This window comes from Pteropus alecto, unplaced genomic scaffold (genome assembly GCF_000325575.1).
Source record: "Pteropus alecto unplaced genomic scaffold, ASM32557v1 scaffold8, whole genome shotgun sequence".
Lineage (NCBI taxonomy): Eukaryota > Metazoa > Chordata > Mammalia > Chiroptera > Pteropodidae > Pteropus > Pteropus alecto.
Genome location: NW_006494609.1, coordinates 13,077,197 through 13,100,438, shown reverse-complemented (window position 1 = coordinate 13,100,438; position 23,242 = coordinate 13,077,197). Strand labels below are relative to the sequence as shown.

The following is a 23,242-nucleotide window of genomic DNA, read 5'->3' as shown; positions in this document are numbered from 1 at the left end:
AAGTAGGGAAGTAATATGATTACACTGGTTTTTATAAAAAGAGTTAGTGTTAAGAATGGCCTGGAGTCCTAGACCTCAGCTAGGAAGCTATTGCCCAGGAGAAATGTGAGAGTCTCAATGAAAAGATTCTCACCTTTTTTTCCTGTTCTAACACAGATGAGAGGGAGAAAAACCACTGCATCCTCCCATCAGCACCAGCAATTCACAGCACTGGCATCTCGGCCACCGTCCCAGAAGGGAAGTATCCCTGCCTTCCCCTGTGAGGGCAGCAGAGATGGTAAAGATGAATGTAGAACTGGAGGAGGAGAAACGTGACTCAGGAAACAGAACAGGAGAAAAAGCTGACTTAAAAGGAGGCAAAGATAAATCTTAATTTTAAATTTATTTTGTTTGAAGTTTTTGTGGGGCTCTCGGATATTCAGGAAGTTGAGAATTCAAATCTGATCATTATGAAGGGAAGACAAATAAGAAACAGTCGAAACTGAAGGTGAAATAAGAATGTTTAATTAATTGTACATATTCAGTGCTGCGATCTTCTCACTGAATCCTCATGTCATAGATGACCACTTTGCAACTCCAAGTTCTTAAGCGACTCTGGCTCTGAGGTCTCATGGCTAGCAAAGGTAAAGTCCAGAATTCAGTCCGAGGGCTGGGCACTCCTTCCCACCACCCTGCACAATTCTGAAGCAAAGCAGTTCTACTAGTATGCACCTTGGGATAATCCAGAAGAGATGAAAATAATGCTGAGGGCAGGACACAGGGTCAAGTTAACAGAAGAAGAGAGGGCTTGGTAAAGAAGAATGAAAAGGAGTTAGAAGAGAAATAGATAGTGAAGTCCGTGAGAGCCAAAGACTCAGAGATTGAAGAAAACATGGGAATTCAAGTGTCACAAACTGGTTTAGAAAAGTGCGCACTGAAAACAGCTCCACATCCACACAAGCCACTGGCCACCTCTGCAAGATTAGCGATAGAGCTGGGTCAAGTAGAATCAGACAGATGAAACAGTAACATCTTCTGGATGAAAAATGCAGGCTGAATGCACGTACTTCATTTCCTCTGGAAACCCCACTAAAACATCAATAAAGGTTTAAATACAAAAAAACAAACAAAAAAAACAAAACCACACAAACTCACAAGGAAAATAATTGTAAAAGGAGAGACAACCACATTTTCAGAGTGGAAAACAGCAGATCTACGAAAGCTGAGTCTTAAACCAATAATGAAGCAATCCAATGTGGATCCCAAGATTCTCCAAAGGTTGAGAAACTGGCAGCACATGGGACTTTGGGAAGGAGTGAGGGGAAGACAGGGCAAAACAAACGTGAATTGGAGTGTCCACTGCAGACGTGGTTTGTTCTTCCTAAGCTGTTCTCTTCGTTTCTGATCCTTACTGCACCTACTCCCCTACCACTACACTGAAGATATGTGGAGTAACTGGATATGCACCTTCCCACTGGTCACTGTTGGAGAGGCTTATGGATGAAGTATCATGGTCTCTGAAAAAAGGTGCTAAAACAAAATATACTAAATATGTACTACTGAAAAATTTTAGAGTAGTTAAGATTTCCTGATAACTTTTGACCATTTCCTCCCATGTAGAAAGCAGTTATAGACTCTTGAAAGGTAAAAACAAGAGGGCCTCTGGATCAAGGGAAGCTGGCCACGCTGAAAGAAGCGCCATTCTGAAAACAGGGAGGGGGTGTTAAACATGATGCAGTAATTATTGAGGTGCCTTCCCTTGTCCCCACTCCCCACTTAGCTCCCAGAACTGTGGCAGCCAATTCATTACCTGCTTTGAAAGACCTTGCTTTGGAGAAGCTGACCAACCTAAGAGGAAAGGCCTAAGACCCTGACGCCAGGGCACCAAAACCAGACAAGATAGACAAATCACTCTCCACTGCAGTCTATTACACCTGAATGTGAAGTCAAAGGCCCCCACCCCACCCAACGAACGAACCCAGAATGCCGATCAGCTTTTTAAGTGCCCCATTCTTAAATGTAAGACAACTAAGGATCCCCAACCATCTGAGAAAAATCTGTCATGAAAAACAGTGATCAAAATAACTTAAAGACCAAAGAAGGGGGAAAAAAACATCTAAAATTTTAATATCTTCAGAGAAATAAGAGAAAATATTGTATACATGAAACAAAACCAATATGTTAAAAAAAAGAGGGGGGGGAGGGACATGCACAAACATAAGGGCTCTCAGAAATAAAAACATAAGAGGTAAGCAAAAAATTTGGTCATTCACAAGCCTTGTAAAACCACCTGACGCTTCAAACTGCATGTGTACCATAGATAAAAATAAAAACTGAAGGAAATAAAAATGTACAAGAGCTGCTGAAGCAGATACAATATACTCAGACCTTAGTTTCCAAACAATCTGCAAGAAAATACCCTTATGTGGAAAGCAGGATGGGATGTTGGGAGGTGAAAGGGCAAAATCAAGAATGCAGAATATCTGAACACTTTTATAGGTAGAAAGCAGCAGCCTGAAGACAGGCAGAGTACAGCTATGAGAGTTTGACAGAAACAGAAAGTTTGTCAGCTGGGCAGGACCTGGCACCTGGGAGGAAGGTAACCCTCAGGGATGATAAGACAGAAGGCTGTGGAAGGGTCAGGGAATACAGTTACTGACTGTGGAGTCCTGACCAAGGGGAAGAAAATTCAGTTAGGAGCCAACAAGGAGGGGTCAAGGGACCAGAGCTTCCAATAACACGGAGGTTTAGGGGACATAGAAGGAAGCAGGAGGAAAAACAAAGTTTAAATTTAAGATTGTATGTATTCAATGGCTCCTCCTTCGTTTGCTCAGCAGACATTTATCAGGAAATGCACATGCATCTCACAGAGGCTGGGCACTGAAAACACAGAAATAAGTAAAGCACCAGCCCCAGTCCGGAAGTAGCCATGGTAGTGTGCCTGTGTGTGTTGGGGGCGAGGGAGACTGGTAAATAATTAAGTTACAGTGCCTCTAAGGATCTTCGTTTCTGATCCTTACTGCACCTATTCCTCTACCTCCATACTGAAGATATTTGAAATAACTGGATATGCAACAAGTTCTAGTATCGAAAGTGAGGACAAGGTTGAACAGGCCAGAGGACAATGAAGGAGCTCAGGGCAAAAGCTGGGTGGAGAGGCGTGTAGGGTAGGAACTCAGGTCATTTCTAGAGCAGGGGGGCGAGCAGCCAACAGATTCCAGGGGCCCGGGTGAAATGGCAACAAAGGAACAAAGTTCTTCAATGAGGCCAAAAATACAAACATCATATAAAATGAAAATACTGTAGATCTTGTCTCCTAGCCCTAAAATATCTTTACAGATCTAAATACAGCATCTTAGGGTAGGCTCTAAGAGATACAAAATATATTAAATGAGGTATAAGGAATGGAAATAGCAACTGAAAAACGCTAGATTACATTGCAAACTTAAGGTTATTACTGACCTTGACTCATCTGCAGGGTTTCTGCCATTACTGGATCAATCTGCAGTCGGGATAACAATTGCCTCTGTTGAGTTCCTAGAATATAAATTTTAAAACTTTACTAAGCTTAAAAGACAATACCAGCATACGTGTTTCCCAGAAATTAAGCTCAAAATAATCTTCCTGGGTTCTTGAAGTCTTAAAAATAAATTAAAGCTTCAACAATACAATTTAACAATATTTATACACCTTTGATCTCTAAGACAAAAAACCTGAACTCAGGGTCAAAACTAAAAATCATAAAGTAGAATATTCCTGGTTCTCCCTCTGGAGGCCGGTTTTCCTGGATTGGAGATAAAGGTAAAAGGGTGAGAAAGCCAGGGGGAGTTGCTACGCTGACCCACAGCTTGCACTATGGGAAAAAGGCGACAGCCAGCCAACTGCAAGATCAACCTAAGTAGCTCATCTCCCTCTATCACCTGGGCTCACAATTATAATTCACCTCCCCCACCCCTGGAATTGCAAACCAAAACACTCCAGTTATCTGGTTAGAGTTCCCAAAAGACAAACTATCGGCCTGGATGGATACAAAGAGAACAATGAACAAGTACTACACTCAACTCCAATCCAGATCCTACCAAAACATGAAAACAAGATGCTCAGCTAGATTATTTACTACCTCTTAAACTGGTTCATAATTTCCTCATAGTTACACTGCAAAACAAAGCACTGACAAAGAACTGAGTTTCTCTATCTTCAATTTGAAGGTAAGCACTCTGAGGGATGAGAGGATGCTACAATTCTCCAAACCTCTCCTGCCCATTGCCCAGCACATATTAGGTACTCACTTGTAGACTTAAGTGTTACAGTACAATGTATCAAGGGATGTGACTGACAGGGCTCCAAATACTGAAATATTAATTAGATGCTTGCGTGCTAACTTTTAGTGTATCTATAACCGGTGGTTACACAAGGACAGCCTTTGCTCACTCGGGTGCAAACACAGAAATTACCAACTGCTTGCCAACTACCATGTTGAATTAAAAAGATTTTTTTTAATTTTAAAAACTACACTCAGTTGAAAATTTTATCAGCTATTTTCTTTTAAAATTGTTACATTACATTAACTTTTTAATGGTATGCCAAAAAAAAGGTTAATTCCCTCCAACATTATCATGGTAAAAACACAATAAATTCCAAGGAGCCAACCTAGAAATGAAACAGATGTCATCTGGTCTGGTACTTCTGTAAAACAGCTTGAGAAACTGACATGTATTAGGTTACACGAAAAAACGTTCTTCCAATTCAAATACAACAGGTCTCATAACCAGTGAACAATGAATTACACATTTTAAAATAATTTCACAAGGGATATGTGAAAAGGACCATTTTCTCACATTTCAAAAATTATCAACACATTATTTTAGAGAGATTCACTATAGAGGATGGAATTCTGATAAGTTCCAGGCTTTGAAGTTAAATCATAGAGTGCAATTTTGTCATTAAAAATCCATGAAAAATTCAAGCTCTTTGTGACTTTCTGCCTCTGTATGAGAATTAGTCAACTTACATGAAAAGATACAGACCCATGGGGGAGTCTAGAAGACATCGTGGTAAGAATTTACCTTTCTCAATGTTTCTAAGGAAGCCAACTATTTTTATACCAGTAGTCCTTGACTGTGATTCCAAATCTAACTCCTCTTGATCTTCGAACTCGCTGTTGCATTCAGTTGTTAATGATGAATATTCATTCATTTTAACCTCTAAAGATGAAATTTTTGCTTCATTCTGTGACACCCTAACATTTAGATCAAAAAGATTTGCCTCCGTTGTCAAAATTGCTGCTTTCATTCCTTTAATTTCATTGATATCAGCTGATATTTTCCTTAAAAGATGGGAAATATTGTCTAGCTCATTCAGTGAACAAGAGGAACTTGTTACAGAACCTAAGTCAACTGGCCCAGGTGAGAAGAAAATCGGTAAAGATGGTGATGGAAACCTTGAAGACATTTTCATAAAATTCTCTCTCCTTCTTAATATTGGTAATTTTTCTTTCACAGCCCATTAAATAGTGTCATCAAAAGTAAAGGTACCAATTAAGGCTGTTACTTTTAAGAAATATTAAGAGTGAATAACATTTTAAAACCTGTAATTAAAAAGACAGGGTTGTACATTTCTGGAGTCAAAACTCAGTAAAGTCCTACTTATAGCTCCTCTCCAAACAATAAGCCCTATTATTACATACAAAAGAAATGTCTTCTGATTGGCTGAAAGCAGACATGTGACACACAAAGAATTTTCTATTATTTACCTCATGACAAGTAGCATTTAAGATCTGAAGCCTAAATTAAGCAATGTAATAATATTAACTTCATGCCAGAATATGATGTGAATTTAGTACACTTTTGTCCCTTCATCTACTAAACCATAACTTTTAAGCTTCAGATTATTTAAATTGTCTTAATTAGTATCTTCATATCTTCAGTTTCATTTCACCTTAAAAATAACATAAGACGATACCTAACATTTCCTTTGTAGGGAGAGGGCAGGGAGGGTAATTGGACCCATGGTCAGACAAATGTCTTTAAAGATGTATGTGGTAATAATGAAATGCGACTGCACTCACATGATATGGTAGAAATTCAAAAATAAGGGAAATGAGGACTTGGCCTTGGTTTGATATTAGAGTATCATTAGATATGATTTTCTCCCATTCTGTGAAGCTGTCTTTTCATTTTCTTCACAGCATCCTTTGAAACACAAAAGTTTTAAACTTATGATATTAAGTCTAACTAACCTAATGTTTCTTCGGTGCTTGTGCTTTTGGTGCCATCTAAGAAACCACTGCCTGTTTAGACCAAGCTCACTTAAACCTATTTTTTCTCCTAAGGGTTCTGTATAATTTTAACTCTTACATTTAGGTCTGGATCCATTTTGAGTGAATATTTATATATGGTATAAGGCAGAGATCCAACTTAATTCTTTTGCAAGTGGATATCCAGTTGTCCACCACTATTTGTTGAAAAGACTATTTTTTCTCACTGAACTGTCTTGGCATACTTGCTGAAAATCCACTAATCATAAATGTATTGGTTCATTTCTAGACTCTCAATTTGATTCCATTGATCTGTATTATAACCTTATGCGAATGCCAGTTTGATTACTATAATTCGGTATTAAGTTTTCAAATTGGGAAATGTTAAGTCCTCCAACTTTATTAATTTTCAATAGTTCTGGCTTTTCTAGGTCTTCATTTCCATATGAATTTTAGGAAATGTTAGCAGGGATTTTAACAGACTGAGTTAAATTCACAGACCAGTTTGAGAGTATCACCAAGTCAGAGCAAAGTCTTCTGATCCATGAACACGGAATGTCTTTTGACAGCTTTAGTTTGAGAAAGGTCGTTGTTATTTTGGTTTACTTGCCAAGCAAGAAGTAAGTTGTGCGGTATGGTAGACACGACTCCCCACAGTCTCTCCAAAATAATTCTTATAAAGAACTGTAGCCTTTGATTTCCCAGTTAAATAGATGGTGCCCACAATAACAGAATATCAAAAAAGTGCTTAAATTTATATAACAATCTTTATTCATTTCTCTACTGCAGCTGTAAATTAATCTAATTCTTCAAAAGATAAAAAACAATTTTCAAAATTTACAAGGCTCTGGTTTCACACAGAACTTTTTAAGAAAACCAGTTGACACATGACATTAGGGAGAGCAGGACATCCACAGCCAAACTCCACCAGCAAACCAGCTGGTTCGCAAGAGGGTAGCAAACACAACTTCAATGAGAAAAGCAAGAAAGGAGAGGATGAGTCATAAAGAAAACAAGGTGCCTAAAAAGAACCCATCTGAAGCTTTCCTGTTATCACCCATTGTGTCCAGCTTAACTCTAGAATGAAAAATAAAGATCCTTCCATAGATTCCAATGTAAAAATCCATCAGCAGAGGAAGTTTACATATTTTAAGGAAACTAGAACACAGAAAAGTTAATGTCAGCTAGTAAGTGGCAGAGCCTGGATGAACAGTCAGTCAGGCTCCCTGAGTCCATATACTCATCATCACTATGTTGTTATACTTCTCTCCGTAATAATTAAGCAGAATAAAACACGTCAGAGAAACTCATGTGGTGTAATTCCTGTTTAACACATACATATGTGTGCATGCATATAAAAGTACATATAATTCTACTTTATAGAGAAAGGTACACATGTATATACATACGAAAAAATGCCAAGACGACTACAGATAAGACAAACTGTTTTCATTGCTTACCTGTGAGGAAGACAATGGGCAGAACGAAGGAGGTACTTTCCTTGTTTTCTCTGAATATAAAAACTCCTCTTACTAAGACTTTTCATAGTGCTTCCAGTCCAACGCGATACATTGAATATATATGCACTTAAAGTCTCTCCTTCTGGAGAGTCCATAAAAAAGAACTAAAAAACTTAAAAAGGGCATAAATCTTTACACACAGCAGTGGATGCCAAATTAGGTTTCTAAGATTATCCACTGAGGTATAAGAAGTATCAAAAATCCTATTGTAGATTTATTATCTCCTCAAGAGTTCTATTTTTACACGTTCTAACATATACGCGATAATAGCATGTGTGTATATGTACATAAAATATGTATATTGAGTGTGCACACTAAAAAATGATTTTACTATACAAAAAATTATGCGGTCACAAATGTGGAGATCACAAGATTTAACAACTTCTGCAAAACAGAAAATATACAGACAAATACAGACTGTGAGGAAGAGCAGAAAAGCCTCAAATGAGACCCTGAGAAAACTCCAAGTCAAATACATTTACTGAGCTTCTGTTACATGACAGGCACTGTTCTGGGCACTCAATAAAAGCAGTGAACACGCACACGCAAATCCCTGGTCAGAGAGCTTACATTCTGGTGCAGAGGAGAAGGAGATGGACCTCAGAAACAAGCAAAATATTTGTTAAAATATATTTTATGTTGATGATACACAAAGTCCTGAGTGTGGATAAAAATATCTAAATATAAAAATATAAAACACACATTAGATGGTAATAGTGCTGTGGAGAAAACTAATCGTTTAGAAAAGCGGGTTAGGGAGTGCGGGGCCGGGGAGCTGGGGAAGGCCTCACAGAGACGACTTCTGAACAAACTACGTGTGGATACCTGGGAAAAAACATTTCAGGGAGAAGGCAAAAGCATCTCGGACATGCTCTTCTTTTAATGCTCTGAAAGACAAACATACCAGGTATGTCTAGGAAACGGCAAGGAGAACAAAGTGGAAGGAGGGAGAGGGTGGTAGGCAACAAGATCAGGGTCATAGGGAGCTACCCCTAGGGTTCTGAGCAGAGTGGCGTGATCTAATTTACAGTTTAAACGGATCACTCTGCTGCTATGTGAAACAGACTGCAGGAGGACAAGTTCGAAAGCAGACAACTAGTTAGAATGCTATTCCAAAAATCAAAGCAAGTCATGGATGATAATTTAAGGCTAGGATGGTAAAGGTGATGATGAGGGGTGAGTGAATTTTAATGTATTCTTAAGGTAGTAGCTGACAGGATCTACTAAAGGTTTGGAAGACTGGAGGGAGGTAAAAGGAGAGGAAAAGAGGGAAGGAAGGAGAGAGAAAAGGAAGGATGTCTCTAAGTTTGAAAGAAAGAAGAATAGCACCATGTTCTGGCCTGAGCTACTAGAAAGGAAAAGCTGCCATTAACTAAAATAAGGAAGACAGCAGGAAGAACAGATCAGACAAAAACATTGTTAGGGGTTAGGTTTCAGACAAGTTTTAAATGATTATATATCCATGAAGAAATGTAGAATAAACAGTTGTATAGGAATTAGGAATTCAGGGGCAAGGTCCTAGCTAGAGATAGAAATTTGAGAGTTGACAGTGCCGAGATTTAATCTTGACGAAATCAACATAGGGAATCCAACTGGTAGAGGCTGGAGCAATGAGCAAAGACTATGAAGGGCATGAAATAGAAAACGAGGTTTACAAATGGTACAGACACAGACATTGACAAGATAAAATTTTTTAATTCTTAAAAGAGGGTTTTTTTTCCTAAAGAAACTCAGAATTACCGGGGGGGAATCTAGATGGCTAGTGGGAGTTTATAAGCATTCCCAGGGAAATTCTTCTGCAATTTCAAGGCCAACTGCAGCTTCTCATCTGCTTTATTTAAAACAAAACCTGCCCACAGTAAAGCTTAGTCCATACCACAACTCTAGGTAAGACTTTGTACCACCTTTTCTTAAACTAGGAACCATGAGTCTGCAGAGACTGTTATAAAGAGCGGCAAAGTTCAAAAGAAAGCAAACAAAAATCGACTCTGAAAAGAGAATTCTTTAAAAAAATCCTGTTTTTCAGACAAATCTGAAATGATACTACTGTATCCAAAAATAAAAGATACTATGAAAAAGAGAACAGGAACGAAAAATTTAAAATATGCTTGCCTATATCAGAATAAAAAGGGATTGAAAATAATGTCAAGAAAATATTCCACTGTAGGCCAATATCGAGTCCAAAATGAGGAAAGAGATAAAAAACATCAAAGCAGGAAGTTTATCATCTAAGAGAAATTTCTAAAATAGAACAATGAAAACAAAGAACAATTTTTTTAAAGAAATAATGTTACGAAAATTTCCCTGAAGCATGGATTTTCAAATTGAAAGGGTACATAAGGTATCCGACCCAGAAAGTGAGTGACTAGAACCTAGATTTATCAAAGTAAATTTCAGACACGATAAACACAGAGAAAATCCTAAAATTCTAGAGGAAAAAACCCCAGTTATTCAAAGAACTGTGGAATAAGGATGAGCAACCAACTTCCCAGCATAAACACAGAAGCCTCAAAATAATAAAGTCATGCCTTCAAAGTTCTGAGAAAAATAATTTCAACTTAGAATTCTGTGCCTAGCCAAAATATCAATCTAGTACAAGGATATCCTTAAATCTCTAAGCATTCAGAAAATTTACCTCCCATACCTTTTTCGTTTCTTCATGTTGTGGTGACTAAATAGAAGAACATTCTGAGAAGACAGACTGGGATCCAGGAATACAGAGCAAACTCAGAGGAGAAATAAGTCCTGGGATGACAACCTTGAAGCAGACCTAGGAAGCAACTAGTCAGATAAGCAAAAGAGGAAAGAAGCACTAGGAGGGAGGTACCCAAGAAAAAACGGGAACCCAAAGATTTAACGGTATAAAATGACAGACTTTTAGGCTATAACACGAGCAATGGATGAAGGGGAGGAAAATAAATAAAAACTCAAGGAAAATAAAAAAACTGTACAAGAGAGGAAAAAATAAGTAACTCTAGGGAATCCCTAAATCAGCAGTCCCCAACCTTTTTGGCACCAGGGACCGGTGCTCTTACAAGAATCTAATGCTTGATGATCTGAGGTGCAGCTGAGGCAGTGATGCAAATGCAGATGAAGCTTCCATTGCTGGCCTGCCATTCACCTCCTGCCATGCGGCCTGGTTCCTAACAGGCCATAAACCGGTACCCTCTCCCTAAACAAAGAACTGTGGAGCAAAGTATTAATTTGGCCCTGTAATAGATAATATTTATATAGTCTTAATATTGTAAATGCTGTCTTAATAATGTAAATGCTTACTGGTTCTCAACTTTTAAGGTCAATCTACAATAGGTATACTTAAGTAGAAAAATAGAAAATGTAAATTCTACTATCAGATGACAGGATTTAGTAGGTCGGCTGAGAAAAAGTATGTAAGAATTAAAGACGAACATAAATATTGTTTTGGGAGTCAAGATATACTGAAATTGAGGAATCAAAACATACTGAAATATAGTTAATTAGATAATAAATACATATTTAGCTGTATTTCTTAAAATTACAAAAATAATCGATAAATTAACTAAAAATAGAGATTTTACTATATGGGTTTGGAGACAGAAAAAGTGTTAGCTCCTGATATATCATAGCAAGAAATCAAAAGATACCATCTATAGTTGGTGAATTAAGAAACAGTGGTATAAGCATATTATAGACATGGAGAAAATTAAAGAAAGTCATAAACATTTAAAAACAGTGGCCTCTGGGGAAGACCAGTGTGGAGAAGAATAAAACAAGGAATGCTGCTTTTTATTTTAAATTTTCCTACACTATTTGATTATTTTCTAATCTATCAGCAGGTATTATAGTGATTTGTTTTTCCAAATTTTCTATGGTGAGCATGTTTCATGATGTAAAATATTTAAAAAATTTTATACAACATATACCAAATAGGAAAAATAAAAGGAAATCCACGCCTAGACACATCGTAGTGAAACTGCAGGACATCAAAAACAAAGATCTTAAAAGCAGCCAGAGAAAGGACAGATCACCTACAAAGGAACAACAGACAATGAGGATGACAGAGGTCCACTCAATAACAATGGAAGCCAGAAGACAATGGATTTTTTATGTGCTGAGAGCAAATAGCTATTATTAACCTAGATAGGAGTATCCAGCAAAACTACGGCACAAAATCAAGAAGAAATAAAAATGCTTATAGGTAAACAGACTCTTGGGAAATTCGCCACCAACAGATCTGTTCTAAAGAAACTTTCAAAGAACATACTTCAAAAATACTTCAAAATATTGGAAACTAATGATCCCCAAAAAACATTCAAGAGATTTGAGAACAAAAACAACACGCACAGATATATTTGGGAAAAAAAAACAAAAAACAAAAAACAATGCCTGGGAAAAATAATATAATGGTACCCAATTTACATATTCTTAAAAAAGACCAAAATGAAACAGAAACTTAAATCAGGAGGGTAAAGACTGGTGCTAAGTTATCCTAAAGTCCATTTACTGTCTGGGAATGGGGTCAGAACATTAACTTTTGGAGTGTTTGATTGTATCTGCTTGATAAAATTTCAATGATAACTAAAAATATAGAAGTGGAGTGTTTAAATTTCAACAAGTAAAAAAATGTAGAGCTGGGCGATCAACAATAGTAATTAATGAATCTTTAAAAAAAGGCAAAAGAGCAGAGAAAAACAAAAGCAAGCAAATACAAACCAAAAAGATGACAGAAACCAGCCAATTACATCAATAATTCTAATAAATGTGAATGGTTTAAACTCTCCAATAAATGACAAACACAGAACAACAACCTAGCTTTATGACATTTAAGAAATATGCCCAAAACTTAAGAACAGAGAAGACTGATAACAAAGACATGAAAATCAGAAATACAAGGCAAATACTAACCAGCAATATTAATCAGAAATTACTAACTTTAAGATGAAAGTATCGTTTAGTATAGAGTGATAGTGATTGAGATAAAAGGTTCGATGCATCAGGAAATATAACCATTTTAAATATGCATACATCTAGTTTAACAGCCTCAAAATAAATGAAGCAAAAATTGGTAGAAATACAGAAAAACTAAGATAAACTTGTCATCCAGATGCATGATCTCAAGAACTTTCAATCACTTGTTAAATCAAGCAGACCAAGACCTCAGCAAGGCCAAGACTTGAACATCATAACTGTATATAGAGCTTTATCTACTAAATGCAAAATTCTCAAGCCAACAATTAGTCCACTTTCTTCCAAAATGCACATGGGAGATGTACGAAGTCGACTACCTTAAGTCTTAACAATTTTCAAGGAACATGTATCATACAAACATTATCTGCCCATAAAAAAATTAAGAATATCAAAAAAAAAAAAGAAAAAGATTAAAAGGCAAAAACAAAACCTCTATGTACTATAAATTAAAAATATTTCCAAATAACTCACGGGTCAAAGATGAAGATCTTAATGGAATTAAAGATGCTTAGACTGATAATGAAAACATTAATGTATCAAAATTTGTTATATACGGTAAAATCAGTGCATGAGAAATTTAAAGCTTAAATGTATACATTTAAAAAGACAAAGATAAATTAACTTTTTAAATGGATATATTAAAAATAAGAGCAGAAACTAATGAAATAGAAAACAATGACACCAAAAGTGAATCAATAAAGCCTGAGTTACTATTATTAAGTCCTTGAAAAACCTGACAAAATAAACTTCTGATGACAGACTAATTCCAGACAAAAAGAAAAAACACAAATACTGCAAGGCTGGTAGGCTAGTAAAAATAGAGGCTGGAGAAATGAGAGAACACTGTTATCAACAACTCATGCCAATATATGTGCATAATTTTAAAAAACGTCACAAACTAAGCTATAAAACAGTGAGTAAGCACATTAACTAATGGCTGTTTGCTGTCACTTTGTGTTTGTGAATAAACGAATCCAGTAAGAGTATCAGTCCTCATCAACAGAGGTACTTGATACCATTTAAATTTACTCTGAAATAATACAATGATACAGAAAACCACATAAAACAAGGTTGATGAATATTATAAGGCAGACTACTCCTGTAACCACCACCCAGGTCCAGTCCAGAAAACAGAACTACACCAGCCACCTCGGAAGCCTCTTCGTGAGTTCCAATCTAATCAGTCCTCTCCCAAAGGAACCACTGTTGCCTTTGAGTAATACCTAGTTTCTCTGTGGTTTTATCACACGAGCATGCATCCTGAGACACTAGAGCTTAATTCTGCCTCTTTTACGTTTTGTCTTTTAAATTCAGAATTCTCAGCTGTTTGACCTATTTGGTTCCCAGAGATTGTACTTTGCCTGTTGCACACTGAGGTGCAGCTCAACCAACATATTTCTCTGGCCTCTGTACTTCTGCAAGCTGACTGCTGGATAAGGGGCTGGATCACTCAGGTTCAAATCTTTTAGCAGATCTTAGTGGAAGAGAAAAAGAAAAAACTAGAATCTTTCCTGAGGGGAACAGAAAGAATGGATTGCAGAGCAGTGGAGGAAGGGCTGGACAGACTTAGGGGCCAGATAACAAGGTGCCTAAAGGCCAAGCTGATGGCATTAGTCCTGGACCATGCCTTGGGGGGATGGGGGGAGGGGGAGACACTATATATGCTCTCATAACGAAGTTACATAATCAGAATCACACTTTAGACTGACAGGGTTTGTGCAGGAGCTGGGGACTGCTGCTTGAGAGAAAGGAAGGAGAAAGATCAGTTGGAAGCTAACTGTAGTATGTCAGGCCCGAGGGGATAAAGCAAGGCCACTGGGACAATAAGGCAGATCTGGCAGGTCAGAGAGAGAGGATGCTTACATTAGGGAAATTTAAAGACAAGATTTCAAACTCAAGAGACCAAGGGGGTAATATTAACAAAAAGAAGGAAAGCTATAATGTACATATGTTTTTAAATATGTCCATTCTAAAAATTAGCAAAATACTGGTAACATTGAGGCTGGGTGACTGAATACATGGAAATCATTGCATTATTCTTTCTACTTTTGAGAATATTAGATATTCTCATGATAAAAAGGTTTTTAAAATTCTGAAAAACAGGAATCAATTCCTCATGGTCCCTTCTCAATATTTTTGGGCCTAATGAGCACTTTTCTCATAGTATAACATTTCATAAACACCTACTGGAAAACACTGAATGTCTCATTAAAAAAGTATAATATAGAATGAAATATCATTAAATTATTACCTTGAATTTTTTCTATATTATCTCCTTTTGTTTCCTCTTCTTTAATGGGGGGACTTATTCTAGAGGTCCTGCTTTGTCCCTGGACCATTTCTGCCAGCAATTCTTCTTGAGAAGTTCGAGTTCTGGGAGCAACTGGAAGGGTCTGTTTCTGTGAGCCTTTTATATAAAAAACAAAAAATAAATGCAAATATAGTAATACATTAAAACTCAAGTGAATATGTCATAGTAAACATAAATGCCTCCTTGACTTTAGAACATATAAAAGTGAAACAGTTCACAGATACCATCTCATTTTTTCTTAAAATATTCTTGAAAGTTCCCTTAGATACCCACATGTATGTAAACAACATCTACACATTTTAAACGACATGCCATATACACATTGAAGCACATATGAATTTATTTATGACCAAATGCTGTTTAGGGTCTGCTTCATCTTCCTTTAGCAACTTCAAATTATAATTTAGATAACCTAGGTAAAGAAAGAACTTCAATACTATTTCTCAGAAAACTTCAGTAATCTCCAACTATTATAAAAGCAGGAAATTGTAAGGTCACAGTGAGCAAAAATCTCTATTTCTCATCATTCTAAACCCTCGATATTGCTGACAGACCAAAAAAGGGAATGTAAATAGATGAATCGTTGAATCGAGCATGGGTAGGCCTTTGCCTGATAAGCTTTATCCTATATGCTGAAACCTGTTAAATTTTTTGTTCGAAGATTAAATTAGGAATGGGGAGAAGCAGAGGGACAGATGATTATTGGGATAAAAACACAGTTTACTTCACTTTAGAAAGGGGTCACAAAAAGAGATGCAAAAAATCGAAAAGCAGAACAATGCTGAAAGGAGTTATCAAATTTGGAGCAAAAGTGAAATAAAAAACTTTAACTGGGTAATCATCACAGCTTAATGAAACTCATACACAGAGACTCTGGCACATCGGGCAGAGTACAGAATTTATTGGCAATATGGACCCATCATTTGGTTTGCATTTCAGAATAAGTATTCTGTGCAATCAGATTATAGCTGACACATCTTTGTTTTAAAAACATGTAATACTTTTATATTCGCTAAAATGATTTCATACTAAATCATTTTAGTGTGAAATCATTTTAGCGAATTTAGGGATTAGGGCAGGAACTTCACAAATGAGTCAATTTTCTGCCTTATATTCTATTAATGGGTTCTACTGAAAGAAACTAACCTGTTCACAGACTAATTTTTCTGACTTCGGTCTCGATATTATCCAATTTTGCACCCTTTTACACATCATAAATTCATATCTAATGTTGACTCTGGTGCTATGAATATGAAAGTTCCATCTTTATAAAAACTCTCTTTAAAATTTCAATTACATATTTCAAACACACTGGAGAGAGTAAATGACATTATAGTTGTTCAAACAACTAAACTCCACTGACAGTTGGGAAAGTTTCTCAAACTGGTCAAATCTCTTAAAACTGTTTTTTCCTGATTGTCATCTTCTTCTTGACATCTGGTAGGCATCTTTATTTTACTACTACTTGGGAAGCAATCATTTCTAGCTTACTCAAGAATTATAGAAATCTCTTAACGAAAACATAATTCATTTCAATTACCTGCAGAATAGTTAGTTGTTTTTGTTACAGATTCTTGAGCTTCGGATATAGCCTTCAAAATTAGATTCTTGTTAGCTTGTTTAGAAGGTGGAAGTGAAGGTCTAAAAAGGTTAAGAAAAATATTTTGATTATAGGTTTGGGTTCTTTACGTGCTAGCCACCCATTACAGCCTTTACTAAGCCTTCTCTTAGGGTTCGAACAGACTAGCTGGATTGGAACCTTATAACTAACTGATCAACTTTCACATCCGTGTTAGTTTTTAATATTCTCCACAATTTCTCCAATTTTAAGCAATTTCTTTCATTAATATGTTTCTTGAAAACCAGTGTAAGTCTTACATGCTACTAAATCGTTACTTTATATCATCAAGAAACCCGAAAGACTCCATCAAGCAATCAAAAGATTAATTTACAGACATGTTCAGGTACCTCCTTTCAGGCTTTGCTGGCACTGACACACTGCTGGAGATGCTCCCCATACGGGACCCACAATCATCATCTTCTTCCTCCTCTTCTCCATCGTGATTGAATTTTTTTACTTTAACAACTGAACTTACCACAGGCAACTTTCTCTTCCGAAAGTTTTCTTCCTACAATTAGATAAATTCACATTTACCTATCTCAGAAAATAACAAAGGTATACCTCAGAATTTCTTTTCTTTTTAAGAAAAAGCCAATCATATTAGGAATGCATGGGCTATTTCCTGGTTTCTAATAAAGATGTGGATATCATCCCTGATTGCCAACCTTTAGCTACAACAGAAACTAGCGCTTCACCTTCATTTATAAACAGCGGCATATGGCTCTGCTGAGGAAACTAACGAAATGGAGTTCCTCAGTTCTTTATTGGTAACTGCCATGAAAAATCTAAAATTGACCTAAAATCCCTCCATAATTATAAGGTTAAAACTATCTCGCATGTTGGCAGGAAAGTAAATAAGATGTAAAATATCTGTAGAAGCCAGTCATGGAGAATCTGATGTAATCTGCTAAGCAGCACAGAAATCAGTTCAAAAGAAACTTCCAACATCTGTGTAGTTATTTCACATACTATCTAGTATAAAGAACTGCCAATTTTCAGCTAACAAGCCAAAATTTAAAAGTATATACAAACCTCAATACTCATTTTTTCTGAGTTGTTTCTGAAGAAGGGACTGTAAGTCTCTTCTAAGCTGTTAAGCACTTCTGGTTCACACAAACGTCCGGTTTCATAGACCCGGCTGTTCTGTATATCGAGTTGCTTGGCAGCATGAATACTGTTTTGCTGCTGTTGAAATTGCAACCTATTTAAATGAACACCGCTATCTGCAGTTCGACTTGCAGGAGGTCGATAAATTTCAATAGAAGGACGAGAAGAACCATATGTAAGTGTCACTGTAGGTTTTTTCTGAGATAAGGGATTGTCCTGCACAAAATTGAGGTCTTCATCGATGAGATCATCTGGTTCCGGCTTAATATCAATCACATCTTCAGAGGGTGCTGGCTCCCTCAGAGGTTTCACTGTTGACATTAGTCGGGTTGCAGCTCCATCATCATAAGTCTGTCTATTAAAATACACACACATCATTACAACCAATTTAGAGTAATAGCTTAAATTGGCAGAGAATACTTACTTAAATTGTAATTAAAAAGTCTGAATATTCTATGTATTCCATTAAAATCTACTTTGATAAAGCATTCTTTTTTAAAATTCTAATTTACTATATTTGAGGTAAAAGATCGTATTCTGGTCTTATCCATTATTTAAAATATTGCTCATGACCACCTGTTTCCAAAACTTTCTGAAAATGGCAATTTGAAGATATAAAAACATAAATATCATATACGTAACCCATCTGCCCACAGGTGTACATGGGACTCTTACCTGACAGTAGTGCTTTTCTGCTCCTGTGAACTAGTAGAAACTCTGGAATCTCTTTTATCAGGTCTAGTGCTCGAAACTGCAAGAGGTGGCACTGCAGCCTCGTGCCTTCTCTCATCTCCCCGACTGAAACTACTCTTGTTTGAAGGCACGTTACTATCGAATATGTTGGTATCAGAGGACTTTAGACTGGAGGGGTCTGAAAAGAACAACACATGATCTTTTTAAACTATTTTTCTTACTCCGATCCTTCTCCTTCTTCATCACCGATTTTAAAGTAATGTATGTTCTCTCATAATATTTTTAAGGGCTAAATATTATTCCATATATAGTAACATGATCATTTATTTAACTTTCTATTACTGGACTAAAATAATTTCATTTATAAAATATTGAAACATCCTTGAGACTAAATTATTGTACATGTCTATAATTAGTTTCTTAGGAGAAATTGCATAGTCCCCCTTCCCTTGTTTAAATTATCTTTGAATTATATTAAATTTACTGCTCTTAAATTCATAAAAATATGTGCTTCCTAAAAAAGTTCAAATGGACTACTGCTTTCAAATTGATGGGTTTTTTTCCCAAAGCAGTATAAATGACTTTAGAAAGAAAGCAATCGTATAGCAAATTAAAAAAAAAAAAAAAAAATTTTTATGAACCTTACCGGTTGTAACAGAGCGAAGTTTATCTAATACACCATGAAGCCTAAAATAAAAAAAATATGTTTAAAGCTTTCTTTAATCAAGGAAGATTTTATTTCAACTGTCACTCTAAATTTCATGACATTATAGAATTAATCTTCAGATAATTATTGACAAATGGTACCAAATGGTATTTAATGGATAAATTGTATTAAAATTAACTAAGTTTCACATTTTTAAAAAAGGCTTTACAGGAATAATGTAAAGCCAATCAAAACTCATACTTTTTAAATTGCTATTTTCAACATCTACCCTCTACAAGGATATGAACTGACCAGTCTTTATCTACAAAAAATGTCATTTTGTTTTGTTAAGGACTAAAGGCTCTATGTAACTTACAGTAAAAGATAAAATACCAGAAACATGTAATATAACTATTTAAGAACAGTTTAAATTTATTTTACCTACTACTGTTAATACAAAACTAATGCTGTGAACAAGCACAAACAACCTTGCTTGTACTGTAACCTATTTTAGTAGATATGTACAAGGCAAATTTGCCTTACAATCCTTCGAAAAGGCCATGCCTCCTGAAACACCAGAAACAGCTCATTATGTGTCACCCAGAACCCAAATCACATGCCACCGTCCCCTAGGACACAATTACTCCAGGGCTCCAAAGATAATCAGAATAGTCTGGGGCTGGTGTCAATGAACATTTAACTAAGGAAAGTGAAGCACCAAGACAGAGAAGAGACACAAGAATTGAATTTATGGCAAGGTGAGATAGTTGAATTAATTTGCTTTTAAATTCAAATTTAGTTAGTAGTCTATGTGTATGTAAGAAATTTGTCTAGTGCATTACATTAACTTACCTGAGAAAAGATCTACTAAGTCAATCTCCCATATTATATTAGTGGGCCTCAAACCAAAGTGATCCAAAGGTTGAACCAGAAGTCAGGTCATAAAAAATGTGCATGAAAACAAATATCTAGACTGCTGAAGACTTAAAAAAAAAAAAGTACTCATGATAATAATTTCCCCCGTCAAAATTCCATGATCTCTTTTTTTTTTTTTGGGGGGGTGGGTAAATTCTGGGGTAAAAACTGTAGCAAGTGGGTTAGGTCACCCAAGCTGCAGCAGGGTTTATGTACCAAAACATTTGAGGATTGACCATTACACTCAATGTTCTTCAAAACTGTGTAATATAAAACTAGTGAATTCTGTGTGCATTTCAAGATTCACAGGAGCTGTAAAGCATATGTTTACCTGCTGAGACAAAAGTACTTTCAAGACAAACTTCTGGTTTAAAGGTAAGTCAATCAGCTGCATATCTGTCCTTAGTGCCTCCTATTCTGTCTCGGTCTCTTGCCATTCAAATTAAGCAAGCCACGCTGCTCACTCACCTTATGCTCCATCATCAACTGTGCTGTAATTGGTGGTTCCCAGCATGAGGGCCCTTATATGTGTACTTCCTGCTCTAGTCTCAGCCACATCATTATCTTCTCCTAGCCTTCAGTTTACCTCAAACCTGGTACCAGAATCTGGCCTGCCTTCTTAATTGAATTTTATGCTTTCAGTCGGTATTCTCATCTCAACTAAAGGTACATGTGGTTTGAAAAAGGAAATATAATTATATTAACTTAAATTTGAAAACAAAGTTGCCTATTTTAAAATTCAAACTTCAAAAAGTTTAAAAAATTTAAAATTTTGTCAAAAAACCTTGCCCCTAAGAGTTAACTCATTGGCAAAAGCAATTTGGAAAGTCAACCCCGTCTAAAAACACATTTGCAATTAGTTTTGGTTGGAGAAAAGAAATAAGATGTAGAAGTTTACAAAGGAAACATAGTAACTACAGTTGACATATTCTAAGGACTTGCTATGGGCCAGGCACAGCTGTAAACACATTACATGTATTAGCTCATTTAATCCTCACCCCATCCCATAAAGATGATTTACTATGCCCATTTTACACATGGAGACACCAGGCAAGAAGCAGATTCAAGATTCGACCTTGGCAGTCTGGCTGGAGGCCGTGCTCTCATTGCTCACCAACCTGCTTCTCCACACTGAATCTTACTCTCCTGTCAAAAACCTCTTCTCAGACAGAACACCTACTCTGACTTGTACCAAACTTTGGTCTAAGGGTAAATATTCAGAAACATACCATACGGTGAATCGAATTGTGTTGTTCCCTAGAAACAGGGACAGGTCCTCTGTCATTTGGTCCTGACTTTTCTTGTTGGCGACCATCACCATAATGTAATCAGGAAGTTCTTCATCTATTTAAAAGGAAAAGTATATAAAAACTTTTTTATGTTTCTCTCAATATTTTTCTTCTGCTTAAGGCTGATGTGCTTGGAGATATAGATGTAGCTCTAAGAACTAATATCTCAGCTCTACTGGAATTATGTTGGAGAATACAGCTTTTTTTCTTTTCATTGTATAGGTATTTCAATTACTAGAAAGATGGGAATTAAATGATGAATGCTTACAAAACTAGATATTCTAAATTATAGTATTAAATTTGAGAGTGCATTCATCTCCTTGTAACTTAATAACGTTCATTAATTTCAGAGACGCTTCCAGAAAGCGTACAGACATTCAAGAACGACTTGAGTTTTGTGTAGTGTTTGTTTCAAAACGATACTCATTTCTCAAGACAACACCTTTACCCTCGGCAAAATCAGACTTCAGTTACTCAGGGTAATAAACTTGCAACATTATCAAATAAACTAAAACCACCCAAAAACTCTACATCACTTAAAAATTTCAATCTTAAGATGAAACAAAAACCACCAAAGTAAGAAGGCAAGGAAGCAAAACCATTTACCAGGAATTCTAATTCCTACCAAAAAAAATTCCTTTAGATTTAATATCTTAAATACTTATATTTCTATGTAGGAAGAAAGGTTCATTTCAAAAGTACTATCAGACATTCATTTCAAGGAGAAATCTCAGAACTCCAGTTCAAGAAAAGCACAAATGCACTGAGAAAGCCCAGTCAACAAATGGAGAGAAATCAAAATTATTTGATGGAAGCATACAATACAATGTGAGGAGATACAAGCTGTCAATCATTTATTATTATCTTTAGAGATTATCAAAGCATTCCCACTGCTTTCTGGAAATTTTAGTAAATAACCCCAGTAGTTTATTTATACAAAGTGTACCCACTTTGGGCTGTCAGTGATAATCCAGAAAAGGTCAACAAATGTAAGAGTTAGAGTGCTTTGGCAGTCTTGACAGTTTTTCTCCCTCATGTCAGTGATGAAAGTTAACAGACCGTGCTTTCTGTCACTATATGTTAATTTTGCAGTTTCCAAAATTTTACATAAATGAGACGAGTAGTTACCTGGGTACAGGGTCAGAGCAGGGAATGGTGGAGAGAGGTATACACCATATTCAAGCTAATGACTGGACTTCATTAAGCCTGTAATCAGTAATAGGCTCAAAATTCTTGATTTGAGATTTTAAATAAATGAACCATTTATCAATATCACCATTGATTTCAACAGATATTCTTTGAAGTACTGGGAAACTGTTCAAATTCATAGAGGAAGAGACAAATTTTCCAAAACTAATTTGAAACCTCAACTTTTGTCATTTGCAGTAAAATCTGTTCCTTTCCTCTGCTCATGTTCAAGAAAATGTCTGCTAAAACACTCAAGTGTATGTAATTAGCTTGACAATCCTTCTTAGAAGTTAAAAATAACATTTCATGAAAAAGGTGGCTAGTACAGTTCTCAACTCAGTGACACAAATCCTTTTCCTAAAACAATCCATCACGTTTCAGTATACTGCAGAAGTGCTTTATGAGTACTTCCTATTGCCTCACAATGCATATTAAAAAGATATAGTCAAGGGCCAGGGTTTAAAAAAATATTTTTACTGCTTCATCAACTACATTAAGTGAAACTGGCTTCTTTTTTAAAAAATTGCAAATGGAGGGGTGGTGGTGAAGAATATGATTTCTTGTAGACTTTGGCGTGAGACTGATTTCCTGATTCAAGCTAAAATACTTGCAGTTTTCACTCCCATGGCTTTTGCACAATCCAAATGTGAGCACAGTGAAATGGCAAGTATCCTGTCAGTATTCATATGAAAATAGTTTTGACTTCAGAGATCCTGGGGGTCTCCCACACTTTGAGAACCACTGTCATTAATACATACAGTTGAGTATTT

At 36.1% G+C, this 23,242-nt stretch overlaps 1 protein-coding gene across 4 annotated transcripts in view; it reads right to left on the bottom strand.

Moving 5' to 3' along the window:
* ZC3H14 (zinc finger CCCH-type containing 14) overlaps positions 1 to 23,242 on the bottom strand; it is a 33,019-nt gene that overhangs the window by 9,053 nt on the left and 724 nt on the right. For all 4 annotated transcript variants that reach the window (XM_006925510.3, XM_006925509.3, XM_006925511.3 and 1 more), the window contains exons 2-9: positions 21,225 to 21,339; positions 19,081 to 19,121; positions 18,417 to 18,612; positions 17,667 to 18,096; positions 16,982 to 17,142; positions 16,554 to 16,654; positions 14,954 to 15,109; positions 3,442 to 3,516 (exon numbers count right to left, since the gene is read on the bottom strand). In XM_006925510.3, coding sequence (XP_006925572.1) covers positions 3,442 to 3,516; positions 14,954 to 15,109; positions 16,554 to 16,654; positions 16,982 to 17,142; positions 17,667 to 18,096; positions 18,417 to 18,612; positions 19,081 to 19,121; positions 21,225 to 21,316 — 1,252 coding nt within the window. In that variant the 5' untranslated portion in view covers positions 21,317 to 21,339. The remainder of the gene's footprint in view (positions 1 to 3,441; positions 3,517 to 14,953; positions 15,110 to 16,553; positions 16,655 to 16,981; positions 17,143 to 17,666; positions 18,097 to 18,416; positions 18,613 to 19,080; positions 19,122 to 21,224; positions 21,340 to 23,242) is intronic.